The 15,317-nt window shown below is 34.9% G+C and overlaps 1 protein-coding gene across 5 annotated transcripts in view; it reads left to right on the top strand.

Moving 5' to 3' along the window:
* The window catches only part of LOC145683971 (uncharacterized), a 537,083-nt gene extending 522,014 nt beyond the window's left edge, over positions 1-15,069 (top strand). For 3 of the 5 annotated variants that reach the window (XM_081755705.1, XM_081755708.1, XM_081755706.1), the window contains 5 exons: positions 2,669-2,793; positions 4,610-4,729; positions 8,153-8,300; positions 12,078-12,208; positions 13,779-15,068. In XM_081755705.1, coding sequence (XP_081611831.1) covers positions 2,669-2,793; positions 4,610-4,729; positions 8,153-8,300; positions 12,078-12,208; positions 13,779-13,924 — 670 coding nt within the window. In that variant the 3' untranslated portion in view covers positions 13,925-15,068. Of the gene's footprint in view, positions 1-2,668; positions 2,794-4,609; positions 4,730-8,152; positions 8,301-12,077; positions 12,209-13,778 lie in introns of all 5 variants that reach the window. The other 2 variants (XM_081755704.1, XM_081755703.1) reach the window with 1 other exon arrangement.
* The last annotated feature ends 248 nt before the right edge of the window (positions 15,070-15,317 follow it).

Below are 15,317 nucleotides of genomic sequence, written 5' to 3'. Positions count from 1 at the left end.
ACGACAGTGGATCGAATTCCGCGTTAAACCTATAGGTCCACTTCTCATATAGCCTCGCCGACGAAAGAGGACGCTAAACGGCAATCAGTCAACAGTTGCAAATTTCGACTGCATAAACAACTTATGTCTTGTGAAACATTAAATTTATTTTGTTAAAGCAGACTTTTAACAAAATTTCAGTATTAACGTGTCAGATATTTCTATTTAAGGACAAGAAAAAACATATTATTTATTTTGTAACTAAATGATAGCTCTACCCACGTAGATTATAAAAGCAGAAACAATGAAAATCGATACAATAATGACTGACATTATTTTAACAAATATCGATTCAGATAATAGTTTGGGTTGTCACGAAACTATGAAAAGTTAAAAATTCCGATTAATTGTAACAACTTCATCAGTGGTGGACATTGGAGGAGGATGTATGCTATTAATCAGCCCATTTCATGGGCATCCAAACTCACGAGCCCAACGCTCGCTAGCTCGGCATTCGCGCTCAACCGTTTTCGGGTTCAATAATTAAGTGCTACCCCGAGCGCCAATGAAATAAGTCAGCGCGAGTCCAACTGAGGGAAGTGTGCCCGAGCACGATTCCCAAAGGAATAAATGAGCGAGAGCCCAGTTGAAAAAAATGAGCCCGAGTCCGAGAGAGTCCAGAGCAAAATGGCCATCTATGAACCAAAGTCATTCCATCAAGTCTTTCTCCATCTGATCTACTGCATTCTGATGGTTCTCTCATTGATTGTGTTTGTTCAGATATCAGCGCTCTTGTCATTTACTGCTGAATGACGTGAGTGACTGTCTGTCTGTCTACCAACACTCTTTAAACATGACAGAGTAGTAGACACTTCTTATCTAAAACCTCTCCAAAACAGGGAGGGCAACAATGAGGCACACTTACTTCTTAATGTAGCGCTATTTCTACCCGGAAATTTTCATGGGAAAAAATCAAATATTATTCTTATTTGCATTATTATTCTTAATAATTATGTACGCACACACGAGAAATTGTCTACTGCAATTAATTGAAAGGCAAAATACGATTAATGTATAACCTTGCTGTGACACTAAAAGAGGTCAAACAGCAAACTCCAAAACAGTTGCTTTTAAGGAAGCTTGTCCTCCTCCCTCGCGTGCCCTCGTTCTCCTGAAGGAAGTTGTCTCTAGCCATCGTGCACCCTCGCTCCCGCAGTAACACTTGGCCCTCACCCTCGTTCACTCTCGCCCTCTTCGTCGAAGCTTGTCCCCGCCCTCGCGCATCCTCACCCTCGCTGCCGAAACTTGTCCTCGCCCTCGCGTACCATCGCCCTCTTCGTCGAAGCTTTTCCTCGCCCTCGCGCATCCTCACCCTCGCCATCGAAGCTTGTCCTCGCCCTCGCGCACCATCGCCCTCGCTGCCGAAACTTGTCCTCGCCCTTGCGCACCCTCACCCTCGCCATCGAAGCTAGTCCTCGCCCTCGCGCACCCTCGCTCTCGCTGCCGAAAGTTGTCCTCGCCCTCGCGCACCCTCACCCTCTTCGTCGATGCTTTTCCTCGCCCTCGCGCACCCTCGCCCTCGCGGCCAAAACTTGTCCTCGCCCTCGCGCTCCCTCGCCCTCGCGCTCCCTCGCCCTCGCGTCACTGTGGGCGAGGGAACTTGAGGGTGAGGATGCCCTCGAGAGGGCCACCCTCGCGAGGGTGAACATCTTTGATCCAGTTAATTAAGCATTTCAATAAATGTGACTGTTTACATATCTCTCAATTCACCCAATCCCTATTCTTTCGGACACGGTTTGCATAGCTGTTCCGAATTTGTATCATGTTCATTCTTTTACCGATAACTTTCAAACAATATGGTACTTGACCCATTTTCTATTCGCAAATTTTAAGTTGGACCCAACTTGGGAACCTGCAGGAATTCTGGGACAAATATTTGTACATCGAAAAGCTGTATTTTACAAATAAGGAAACACTCCTTTTAGCGTTTTGACATCTTATGTTTTACCATTTCGGATCATTGGAAGTGACATGGACTTTTCGATGAAGGCTGTGTTAACATTTTAATCCCCCCGCCATTGCAAGCACGGTTGGTATTGAAATATAAGACTTGTTCCGTCTTCCTTCTTTTAATAATAGCTTTCAAACGATACTTGCCCCTCCTTGCCATTTGAAAATTTTGAGTTGGAACCCGTCTGGGACTCAGAATACAGAACAGTAATCAAGGCTTTGTCGTCGATTTGGCTGGCTTTGGGGCGGAAATAAATTGCGGGGCCAATAATGTAGGTAAGAATTCTGTATCCAACATACATAAATAATTTTCCACCAACTTTGACTTTTCATATCAGTGATGGTGATACCTCATTGTGAGTGAACTTTGCGACATGTATAATATACAATCTTAAAAATGTCTTGCAAAATTGTTTCATCATCTGTAAATATTTTGAGTCCCAAGAATGAATTAGAAATAGTAAAAGTGTTATTTTTCCCTGAAGTGCCTAACTCTTCTCTGGTATGATGGTAGGCTTCGTGCAACTGTCACATTTACTGAACGGCTCTGACAATAACACATACATAAATAAAAATTATATTAACCTGTGTATTAAAAAAAAATAGGACCTGTAGAAGTTCATATTGTACAGTTCCTATACATTATTCGAGTTTAATAAAAAAAAATGTTTTATTTTAGGTGCTTGGACGATTCCCATTGTTTACCAAATGAGTGGAGATGTGCAAATCAGTTGTGTATTCCTTACTCTAAGAGATGCGATGGTCACTTGAACTGTTACGACCATACCGATGAATATAACTGTGGTAAGAATGTACTTTTTATTTTTATTTTCTGACTATTTCTTTTTCTGAAAATACAAACATAGATCTAATTTTGCATTTTAAAAAAAAATCAACTTTCGAACATATTTTCCGAAACATTTTAAGGACTATATGTCAACATATTATTTTAGCTAAACTGGATTTGATTTGAAATGATGTAAGAATGTTAATAGTTGACAGACAATCAAAAGACATTCTTTCTTCGTTTTTTTTTAATTTTCTTTCTTTGTTTCCTTTTTGAGTAAGCTGATGAGACAATCATCAACTTATACCGTATTTTAATAATATATTAATTGACGTATAACCTAAAACTGTGTTTTACTGGTGTTTGGACTTCAATGTTCAAGAAAGTAATTTTTAAAATAAATTGACTATTAATATTGAATATGTTAGAACGTACTTACTTGCTTAGCCTAAGATCCTCTACGACACCATCGTCAATAATCTAAGATAGAAAAGGCGTATTCCAAGGTAACACTTTACACAATTTCAATTTGCAGCAAGAGATTGATATCACTAATCTCTACAGCATTTTTTTTTTCTTTCAATTTAACGCCTCACGATTATACTTCCATGCTAAAGGAGAAGTAATAATGGTGAAATGAAGAAAATAGAAAAAAAACCTACACATGCAGTGTTTATCCACCACAAAGTCACTCACAGAAGCTAGGAGCCAAGGGCGCCGATCCTGGGAGGGCGAGGGGTCCTGGGCCCCCCAATGCTAATGTGGGCTCCTTTATTGTATTTAAAAATATACAATATTTGGCATAATTTGAACGCAATTTGTCTTAAAATCCTCATATATGCCTTTTGCATCTGAATGAGCACCCCAAATTTACAGAGAAATCGGTGCCCTTGCTAGGAGCCCATGCATCAGAGATACTCTCTACCACTTCGCTACCGCAGCTCTTCTCTACAGTTGTAGCTCGTTCTTGTCGTACCACTGAGAAAGAAAGGGCCTCTTATTCCCATTGCAGAAAACAAACACCACATTGTGCACTTTGATCATGCAACGGCAATTGTAGTGCTGCCTGTGACCAGTAATGACAGTTTTGTTTAATTACAAATATTTCAGATAGTGTGTCTCTTGTTGTTCATCCACATTAAGAAAACTTCACTAACTTTCGTTTGATCCAGAGGCTCAGCAAACTTATTCTTTTGCTGTTCATGATAACTTGAACTCCTGTACAATGCGGGTATCTTGTACTGTTTGTAACTTAAAATCTCCCAAAAGTTTCTATGCACACTGCCACTTCTTATCGCTACTGAAGAAATTCGACTCTCAGAATATTGCGGGCTTTTATAATATTTAGCTGTCCCTCTATTCTTTGTATGTTCAGGTACTTCAAGGTTTACCTGGAGAAGTTGTTTTACCAGAAAAATACATATCTATAACTTACAGTTGTTTCAGACCAGAAATATCACGTTTTTATACCAATTTCGGCCGAAGCGGGCTTTCACATCACAGCGCTGCAACCAGATTCGATCGACGTGAGAACAGCGTCCAAAATTGAACATCAATTTAGCTGCTTCGCACAATAGTTGGTGTTCACAGAGTACTCCAGATAGTGATATGACTTTAATTTATTTCATAAAACATAAAGTTGTAAAAATAACTTACTAGTAATTAATGCTAAAATGAGTTTGGTGAAAGTCTTACATTTCGATGAAGAGGCGCTTTGAGTTTGCACGAAGTGACCTTCCAGAAGTTTTGTGTTTTCAATTACACCAAGAAACTCTAGCCTTAATAGTTCAATCTTGATCTTGTTTTTAAAAACCCTTTAAAAATGCTTTTCAGATTGTGACATGACTTTGAACTTCCATTGTGGCAATAGAACTTCGTGTCTTCCACTCAGAAAGCGATGTGATGGAATCATCGATTGTTGGGACGGGTCAGATGAACTCAATTGCACTGTTGGTAAGTTTTCCTCATACACTATGAAAAACTCAAGTTCTCAAAATAAGTACACCCTTTAATATAGTCTGTTCTTCCCTTAAATATACTCTCCAGAATTTCTCATACTACGAATTATGTATTCAGCAGCTATAAAACTTGTCACTTTTTTCACCCTGAATGCAAACGATTCGCGCTCGTGCTCTTAGTGCACGAGATTGCCAGCTTCGATTCATAATGGATTTCATTGATTTGATTTTACATTTACTGTCAGAACCGAAGTAGTATAAGACGGGACCTACAGTTGCTATATAGTGTATAATGTAACTAGATCGTTCGTTTATTATAGTTTAAGTTGAATGCTTGTCCCGATGAAATTTCAAATACGTATTATCAGTCCAGATTAAGAAACATTTCGTTTCTTGAAAGTTCATGTATCTCTAATTTTTGATACCAACAGATAGTTGTAGGCAGCAAAGTTAGTTATGTGATCTTATGTTTCGTGAAAATGTTGGTGTCCACCATCACTACCCATGGAATTTTTGTCCATCACAATTGCACATGTTCTGAGATTGAACCATGTAATACCGTTTTACTAACACAACCTGGTTCACTTTTCCAGTTTTAGCTATTGGCATAAGCATACGAACTTATCATATGAGAAAAATAATCATTATATTTGGTGGTCAATCTCAACCACGGATAGTCTCAGCTTGAAAACAGAGGCTGTTTTCCTTAATTCTTTTGCACGGTGGGAGTTTTCAAGTTTATTTCACCTCAGCATGTTCTTATTTTCTTCATTATGTTTAAAGTTTTACATTAAATTTTAATAAAAGGTTCCAGCGGTAAACATTTATTCCAACAAGATTATTATACACCCATCTAATGGCCCTATAATTTTGAATGCAAGTGTATAAAGCGGTAAAATTAAAACTAGTCCGTGGACCAAAGGTAGTTCTTGAAATCTATTCTTCTGGTCCTCTTAAACATTAGTCCGAAAAGAACAAAAATAAAATTCATGTAACCTGTGTATCACATAGTATACTAAAAATCTCAAACAATTATTGATATTACTGTGGGATTATAATATATTTTTCATCACCTTCAAAATCGTTCACCTCTGCCGCGTCTATGGTTCGACCTTAGGCCACCAAGTGGTTATTATGGTTGGTACACAGCATGTAAGCATGTTTTTCTCGGGATTCTGACATTTCATCCCCGAAAATGCAATCCATCTCAAAAATTGTTATTGTTTCCAAAGAAATTGCGAAGTAAATTAAACCTTCAATAAACATCATTTAATAATAATTATAAGGTATGATCACCTCGTAATGATTCTATTGCAAGAGAGAAAGAACGATCAAATTAAAATACTTTATATACAACTAAAACTAATTCAATCTTTTGAAAGAATAAATATATCTGTTTCAAAGATAAAATTTTATTTCGACAGTCAAATCTTATTAAAACGCTTGCAGAGACGATGAGTTTACTAATAAGTACATGAGAGTTCTTCAAATCGTAATGCTACAATTATAAAATGCTTTAAAATATCATATAATATTTTCGATAAAGTAAATACGTTTAATATCAAATAATACTTTCGATAAAAATCTACCGAAATTAAGGAAAAAATTAAATGTTAACTAAAAGCATAGAAATCGTATTATTATTCAATTCAAAATCTTTTGTCGTTGTAAAATTGTATAGAGGAAGTTGAGGTTTTAATATATACAACGATAGTCGTACCTGTTATACTATATATTATGAAACATGATAGCTTCCTTTCTCTGAAGGAGGTTCTTTAAGTTAAGAGATAAGCTAATTAAGCCAATGAATGAATGTTGTAGGAAATGGAAGTACCAGGAGAAAAAAGATGTTGTCCACCACAAAGTTCATTGGTAGGTTTTAAATCACGAACATCAAAATGTCGTTCTACCACGTGTATCTAATTATTTTAAATGAGAATACCAAATACCGAATTTCATTTGTCTAACCTTAAGAGATATGGATATCTTATTATAATAATTTTAATTATCACACTTTTTCTTCCCTTCTAGATCAAATATGAAAAAGCACTGAAACAAGTGCCTAATTATTTTAAATGAGAAGTCGATATACCAAATTTCATGTCTCTAACCTTCAAAAGAATTCCGAGATATGGATATTTTAAGATAATAATTGCCCCCTGTTTCCTCATTCTCTGTCAAATTTCCAAAAATCCTTCTTTAGTGGGACCTTATATCACAAATCCTATGTCTTGTCCAAATTTCAAGTTTCTAGTTAAGCGGTTTGATCTGGACGTTGATCAGTCAATCAGTTAGCACTTCATCTTTTATATACAGGGTGTTCCAAAACAACACCGACAACGTTTGGGAGGTGATTCCTGATACCAAGATAAGATAAAAACTATAGATCAATCTGAGTGAACAAATGTTTCCTTTCGGAGTTATAGGCTGCCGAAAACGTGAAAAAATGAACTTTAAAGGTCTATAACTCCTAAGCTATGGAACCTACCGTAGTCAGATCGAGACTTCACTTAGGAACTAGTTTGTGCCCTAACCAAATATTCATGTTTCAGAATTCTGAAGTACTTCCGCAACAATTTTTAAAGAGGTAGTTGGTGAGTACTTCAAATTATATCCACTTAACAAAACTCTAAGCATTTTGTGAGTACCTTAGGATACTGAAACATGGATTTTTGGATAGGACTCATATTAGTTCCTAGTGAAGTCTTGACCCGACTTCTGTAGGTACCATAGTTTTGGAGCTATGGACCTTTAAAATTCATTTTTCATGTTTTCGGCACCTTACAACTCCGAAAGGAAGCATTTGTACATCCAGGTTGGTCTATACTTTTTGTCTTATCTTGATGTCAGGAATCACCTCCCAAACGTTGTCGGTGTTGTTTTGAAACACCCTGTATAGAGGTTACAAGACTTCCTATACTCGATGATATATATCTGCTAATATTCTGTCTGAATGCAGGTTCTAGTCCACTTATCGTAAGGTAGCTAGGATGCTTTACTAAGCTAATAGAGCACGGGTAAGGTAGCAAGTTTCTTTCCTTGGTTCAAAAACAGATACAGCAAATTGAAAATTAAGAACTGAAATAAAGGAATAAGGGAAGAATTAATGAGGGGTACCATTTATATAAGAATTGTAATTCTGACTTCACTACATAGGTAGCCATTGTTTCTTAACAGATCATATATACCAATATTATACAGGTAATAAGATCTTATTTTGGAGACAGGGTAAATACAATAGAACATAGGAGGATTATACAAAATTAAATTTTTAAAGTAGGCCAAAGCAATGTCCATTGATTTATCTTGGCATAGGGTATGACTGGGTGGTGTATTTTGTTCCTACCTTTGTCTATTTGTTTTTGAACTATTAGATTATAATATATTAATATTGGTTTGTTTACTCTCATATTTACAGCCTGCCCAAACTCAGCACAATTTACATGCACAAGTGGTCAATGTATTCCTCGGTCTCAGTTTTGTGATGGCTACACTGATTGTGCTGACGGGTCAGATGAACCATTCGGTTGCGGAGGAGACTGCAAACACCATGAGTGGAAATGCAGGTGAGACATCTATTTTCTAGTTCTATTAATCTCTAGTACTTGGGGTCCCTGGTTCAATCCCTGGACAATTAAGTTTGTGGTATTCACCATCGTGTCCGTGAGTTTTTTTAGGTACTCCCGTTTCCTCCCACAATCTCATTCCACCAGTGTTGGGTAAGTTACTTGTAAAAATGTAACGCGTTACAAGTTACTTTACTTTCTCTTAAAATGTAACACGTTACTAACACGTTACTTGCCCCCAAAAAATAACTGTTACATTACTTGGAAAGTAACGCGTTGCTAACGCGTTACTTTTAGACCCGAAACTTTGAATATGCGAAAGAAAAAGTTATTACTTCAAGTTTCCGTATTACTATTACTACCTTTATTATTATTATTATTATTATTATTATTATTATTATTATTATTATTATTATTATTATTATTATTATTATTATTATTATTATTATTATTATTATTATTTATTAATTAATTAATTACAACAACACTATATAAACATGAAAGATAGGTGGTTTGTATTTGAATATTGAAAAGCTTTGATTGCCAACCTCGGTAGTCGTGAAGTCTAGGAGTCAAGGATATTGTTCTCGAGCTTCTGAATTTGGGTTGAGGGTCTAGGTTGAGTATTCGGGCTCCAGCCAAACACTGTTAAAAGTTGTAGGGCACTGGCCAAATATCTTCAAAACTGCTCGGCCCGGGTTAAGAATTGTCAACGACTCGAGCAGCTCGGCTTACAGCTCATTAACTATCGACCCGAACCGAGAAGTGAGCCGAGCAAACAGCTCACCCAACCGACTCTGCTAGAGCCCTCGGCTCAGTTGAACCGAACCGAGCAGATGGCTCAGCCCAACCAAGCCAGTGCGAGCCGATGGTTCATCCCAAGCAAACCGGCTCGAGCCATCGGCTCAGTTGTGCCGAGCCGAGCTGAGAATGTTATAAAATATCTCTTGTGGTCTCGCTATCGAGATGAGACGAGATGCAAGCAGTGTTTCCTCTCGTAAGCAACACTAAAAGTATCTCATATTACTGCTTAGCTTACATTTCTCATGGCTTTCGCTTTCCAAGGTAATCAGGCCATGATTTCAAAACGAGCGAGCCATTTATCAAACTCGACTCGACTCGAAACTCGACGCCAAAAAACAGTGAATCGGCTCGGAACTCGACTCGTGCCCATCCCTACGCGTTAGAAAAAATGGTTGTTTATTATTATTCTGCTAAACTAATTATATAATAATAACAATGTTATGTAAAATTAAAAATACAGAATATAGAGAAGCATTACACTACAACTAATAAAATTAGAACAGATGAACTGGGGGTGAATCTAAACTTGCCAGTAACTTTAAAATCGATACATGCTTTTAAAGCTTGTTGTTCCAAACTCTATAATCAACGGGACTTTAGGATACGAAAACTGATCTAAGAGAACTCTAATATTACATACTATCAACATTACATCTATAAAGTAGGTCTGCTCATCAGAACACAGTTTATCCGTATTAACTCGTTACTGTATATCGTTAATTACGGGACCCTAGTTGTTGATAAATATTTCCCGCCGAGGCACCACTTTACTTTTAAATTCTGTCCACAAAGCAAAAGTATTCTTTCAAATGTTCGAACGATAAAATATTTTAGTTCTCCATCTTTATATAAACAACACCAATCAAAGTAAAATACCATTGCACTTGTAGTTCACTTACTGAATGTATTGATTTGAAGCTGTCAAAATCTACGACAAAATCTTCCAGGTGCTTGCAATCAATACACGCGATTTTCCTGAGGCTGTCCTCATCTTGCAAAAACAGCAAGTTGCACTATGATCGTATCTGTTTCTTTCGTGTGTCTGTGACTGACTGTCGGTCACTGATATACGTAGTTCATTTTCCATTGTTCCATTCTGAGAAATTCACTTACAGGGAAGAAAGTTTGTTTCCGAAAAAAAATATACAGATATTGTAGTTACTCATCCGAAATGTAACGCAAACTAGGTACGTTACTTGAAAATTTGTAACGCGTTACCGTTACAGTTACTTTGGAAAAATGTAACGCGTTACTAGGAAACGTTACTTAAAAAGTAACGCGTTACTTCCCAAGACTGCATTCCACCAATTCTTTCATCACCATTCATTTGTCTTGATCATACATCTCGCTTAGCCTAAATGGTATAAAGTCGTGAGACGTTAAACTAAAATGTTTAATATCATATTTTATAGTTCATTAATTTCTAAATAGAACTACTAAAATGTATTGCATGGAATGTTGATCAGTGAAGCCAGTATGTGTTGTTATTTTTTCTTTGTTTAATGATTTGTCTTCTTAATAAATTAGTAAGGTTTATACATATTTGTAGTCTGACCTCTCCTATATTACGTACTATTACCCCTATGTAAGAAATAAAAATAGAGAGCAAGATAAATTTGATTACTATATAAGGAAAAGAATAAAGGCAAAATGCTGATTCAGATTAGAATACATAAAAGAATCGAAGAATTATGACCTGATTTATGTTTAAATGATGAGATTCAGTAAGTATCCATAATGTAATGTGTCGCTTACACAATCTGTCGAAGTGGCTACCCAATTTGCTTTAAGGGTCTTTAATCCAGCGAAATTAAGCTATCGCTAATTTTTGAGTTTTTCTGTAATATCCTCAAAACAAATAAAAATATTCGAAAAGCAGAAACGTAGTGAACTAGACAATACGATTTTGCATGTGATACCGTTATCACAACTTATCTATCTGCTTTTTATTTGCAACTGTAGATAGATTTAGCATTTTTTGCTGGTTCTGTAAATAGCGGCATACCAAAAGCAGATAGGTGAATTGTGGTAAAGGTATCACATGCAAAATCGTATTGTCTAGTTTACTACGTTTCTGTTTTTCGAATATTGGTACTTGTTTTGAAAATATTACAGAAAAACTCTAAAATTAGCGGTAGTTTAATTTCGCTATAGTGAATACCCTTAATATAGGGTATTTAGGTGGCCAGGTATTAAGCAATTGTAGTTTTTGGGTAATACTTGTTTGCCTGACCTCTTGCCTATGCATTTCATCGATCATGAAATCCACTTGACCCACATTTTTCGAAACATCGTTGAAACGCAAACTCCAATGTATTTAATAGTTAAGTAGATCATCACTCTCTCTTACCACTACGTTAGTCATAACAGGAGTAGGATCCAGGGAAAACGACTACGAACCTACCAGTCTAAATAATTAGGTCGCTTAAAGACTATTTTCCCTATTGATATAAAGCTCAAAGTAATTTCAGTTAATTCCCAATTCTGAATAGTTTGCCCATTAACTTATAAAATTCCAATATCCATTCCTTTTCCTTGTATATAGCCAATTAGTGCGCGCATCATAAGAAATCATAAAATGTAGTTGTTAAACATTTTTAGATATATGAATAGACTCAAAATTATGAGAGAACTATATTGAAGAACCAGTAATGAAAATTAATAAGAAGAGATATATGCATGATGCCCTTAGTTTTGTTGTTAAATAGTCAGTAAAAATAATACGAGATCTGTGATATAAATGGGATGCAAAATATTCGACTAGTGTAATATTATAAATGATGAATTTCAGTACTCAGTTAATCCAATGTAAAGTAAGTATGAAGAAAATAGTATTACATTTCGTTAATTACAAATACGGAAATAATTAAAATTGATGTTATTATGAAATCTATAATGTTAGGAAATTATAAATATTTACAAGCTCAATCATTTATGGCTGTAATTAATGTTGAACGTGATATTTTTTTTCAGGAATGGTCGCTGTGTAAAGAAACACACAGTGTGTGACGGTTTTGATACATGTGGTGATAATTCAGACGAAAAGAATTGTGGGAAGAGAAGAGCTGCAGTAACTCTCACTAAGGAAAAACTTTTGTACCTGAGTAAGTTCTATCTTTCAACTGTTAATAATCAATCTACATGAAAAATAATTAAGTTTACCAATCCTATAAAAATAAGTCGCCCGCCGCATTTGGTTGCATAATACAGTATACCCTGATTAATAATTGAAACAAAGCAATTCCTTCATGTCATGATACAGCATAATTTAAAAATATACAGAAAATATTTGTGTTTTGATCGAAAATTTAATCTGATGATTTTACTTGTTGAAAAACAAAGAAAAGAGAACCTGTATTTAACGCAATCCCACGGCTCAATAACTTATACCCTTTAAGTATACAGTAATTTATACCATCAAGGACTCCGTTTGTAATGTTATTAAATAGTCTATTTCCATTAATACAAGGTGAGCCGTAAGACACTCGACAAAAATTAATTTGAAATGCATTATAAACCCTCTATAAACTCACTCCATGTAATATATTAATCAGATCCATCTATTATTCACAATCCACGTATTATCACGAGCCAACCATAACGTATTGTTTACATTAATCAGTTACTGCTGCTCTAGTTAATTGAGAACTACAATTCTCCATGCGACTGTCTTAGTAAGGATCGCGTCTTGAATATTTCAAATATAATGTCATGTTTATTTGTACCCTTATACTGAAAATTAGTATAATGATTTTGAATATAAAAGAAAAGAAAATGTAAAACACTGTTTAAACTCATCAGCCATCCCTTATATTCAACACGACATATTTTATAGACTTGCAATTAGACTTTTGATATCCTTCATAAGAAAAACTTGTAGGTTTTATTTTCTGTGATTTTTCTCGCGCTTGCGCACTGATAGTCTTGTAGTTAGCTTTCAGCGCAGTACTTTGACACACACACATGTACGCGCACAACAAAAAGAGAAAATAAAATTTAATGAAATGAAAGAGTCATCCTTGTTAGAATTACATTAGCAGCCTTACGCATACTCTTGGTGTTTGACGTTGTATCCAAGTCAACGGGTCAGACCATTTTCTGAGTTACGAAGTTCATGATCGGTTCCATCACTGCATTGAAGGAGCTTTGACCTCTTTTGTACAGTGTTACGTGACTCTAAAATGATCTGGCAAGACCACTGCTTTTATGCTAGATTGATGAAAGTAGTAATTATCCATAACTAATTTACTCTATGGTCTATGGAATCCAGAGGTTCAATGGCACATCCACAAAACTTTCTATTGACTTACATCCTCAGCCAACTGGATCCAGTTCCTACTTTGTATTCCTATTTCTGTGAGATCCATCTTAATTTATCCTTTCTTCTCACGTAGATCTTCCTAGTGATCTTTTACTGATTGGGTTTCCTACTAAAATTTTGAAAGCGTTTCTGCGTTCTTCCATTCTGGCTACGTGACTTGCTCTTCTTAGCCTCCTAGATTCCATGATCCTAATAATGTTAGGTAAATGGTATAAATTATGCAGTTACTCGTTATGAAATAAATTAATTATAAACACTTTTGTCTATCTTATGCAAATCATTCAAATTTTCTTGTTTCTTTAGTTATTCGTGTTAACTCTATTGATACTAAATTCGGAACTTTTTTCTTCCAGAATGCAGAGAAGACCAATTCCAATGTGCAAATGGTGACTGCATATCAAAGTCTTTAGTCTGTAATAAAGCTGATGATTGTGGTGACTCTTCAGATGAATTTCGGTGTCCTTACATGAGATCGCTATCAGCCAACGTGATGCTATGACACGACGAGGACAGAAGTGTTTCTTCTGGCGAACAATTTTGGCGAACAATTTTATGAGCAAATTCAAATAAAATATGTTAAAAATGACGTTATCATATTAATGTCATATAATTATCCTATAATGACAATTAATGCATTTGTTATAAAATCTATCTATTTTATAAAACGAGTTACGGAGAAACTATTATATGTATAATGAAATGTTGCGTACAAATGTAAATTTTTGTGAATACTAAAACTCATTGAGGCAGTTGGTTGAATTTTACATTGTTTATCTACAATTTTTTTTCCAAAATACTACAAAAAAAAAAAAAATATCTGAAAGTTATACATGTCATATGGTTTACTTTATTCAACAAAAGTTACATTCAGTACAATGTCAGATGAAATAATCACTAAGCATAAGAAATTCGCAATGTCTGTTTTTCTTTCTGTGTTAATATCTGGCTATTGCCAAGCATTAAAGACCTTTCCATGCCTGCATAATAGAAAGAAAACATTCCAATACATGTTTGTATTATTTAATTTAGTGAATAATCCTTCCTGTTAATTGCGAAAGGAGCTTCAAGTGTGTTTTGCAAGGGTTGGCATGAAGGCACCACTATTTATTCAGTTTCTTCTCTGAAAACGCTGGATATTTTAATCTTAACACTTTGTTTGTATTCCTACTACAAAATTACGTTGTAAAATTTCGATCTTGTAAGTTTTGGAATAATTAAAAAAAAATGTAAAATTCAATCAACATCCTTAACTCATAAAACTTCTTAGATTAGAAATTATTGTATTGGTTGATTTTAAGTGACAAAATAACATATCAGTTAATACCTCTAACTTTGTGTTTCTGTGTCAACTTTATAAAATTTCTTTTTTTTATTATTAGTAATATTTAAAATCTAGCTGTATCATCTAGAAATATTTGTAAATAGTTGTATAAAAGTTCATGTGTGTACATACATATACAATATATATAATTCGTGAAACTTCTAAACCAAATGCTGGTAATGTAAACCTTGTTAAAAGAAATTTATTTTTACATTTTGTGTATTAAAACGTCTAATAGAAAACATTTTAGTGGCGTTTACATGTTTATAATAAAGGTAGGTAAGATTTGTTCACTCTCGTTACATATATATATATATATATATATATATATATATATATATATATATATATATATATATATATATCTGAACTTAAGTTTAGAATTAGTGGATAAATTGAACGTATTGCAATATGTATGCTTTGTGGGTTATTTATATATTTCATGATGAATTTAAAGATGCAAATTGTATTCGCTCTGAGTGAAACAACAACAACAACAACAACAACAAAAAAAAAAACTTTCCAAAAATAAAATTACTGATACCATTACTATGAATATAGACCTTCATAA

The sequence above is a fragment of the Thermobia domestica genome, chromosome 4, assembly GCF_964235325.1.
Source record: "Thermobia domestica chromosome 4, izTheDome1.hap1.1, whole genome shotgun sequence".
Classification (NCBI taxonomy): domain Eukaryota; kingdom Metazoa; phylum Arthropoda; class Insecta; order Zygentoma; family Lepismatidae; genus Thermobia; species Thermobia domestica.
The sequence above is the reverse complement of the archived record's forward strand: the minus strand, read 5'-3'. Positions and strand labels throughout refer to the sequence as shown.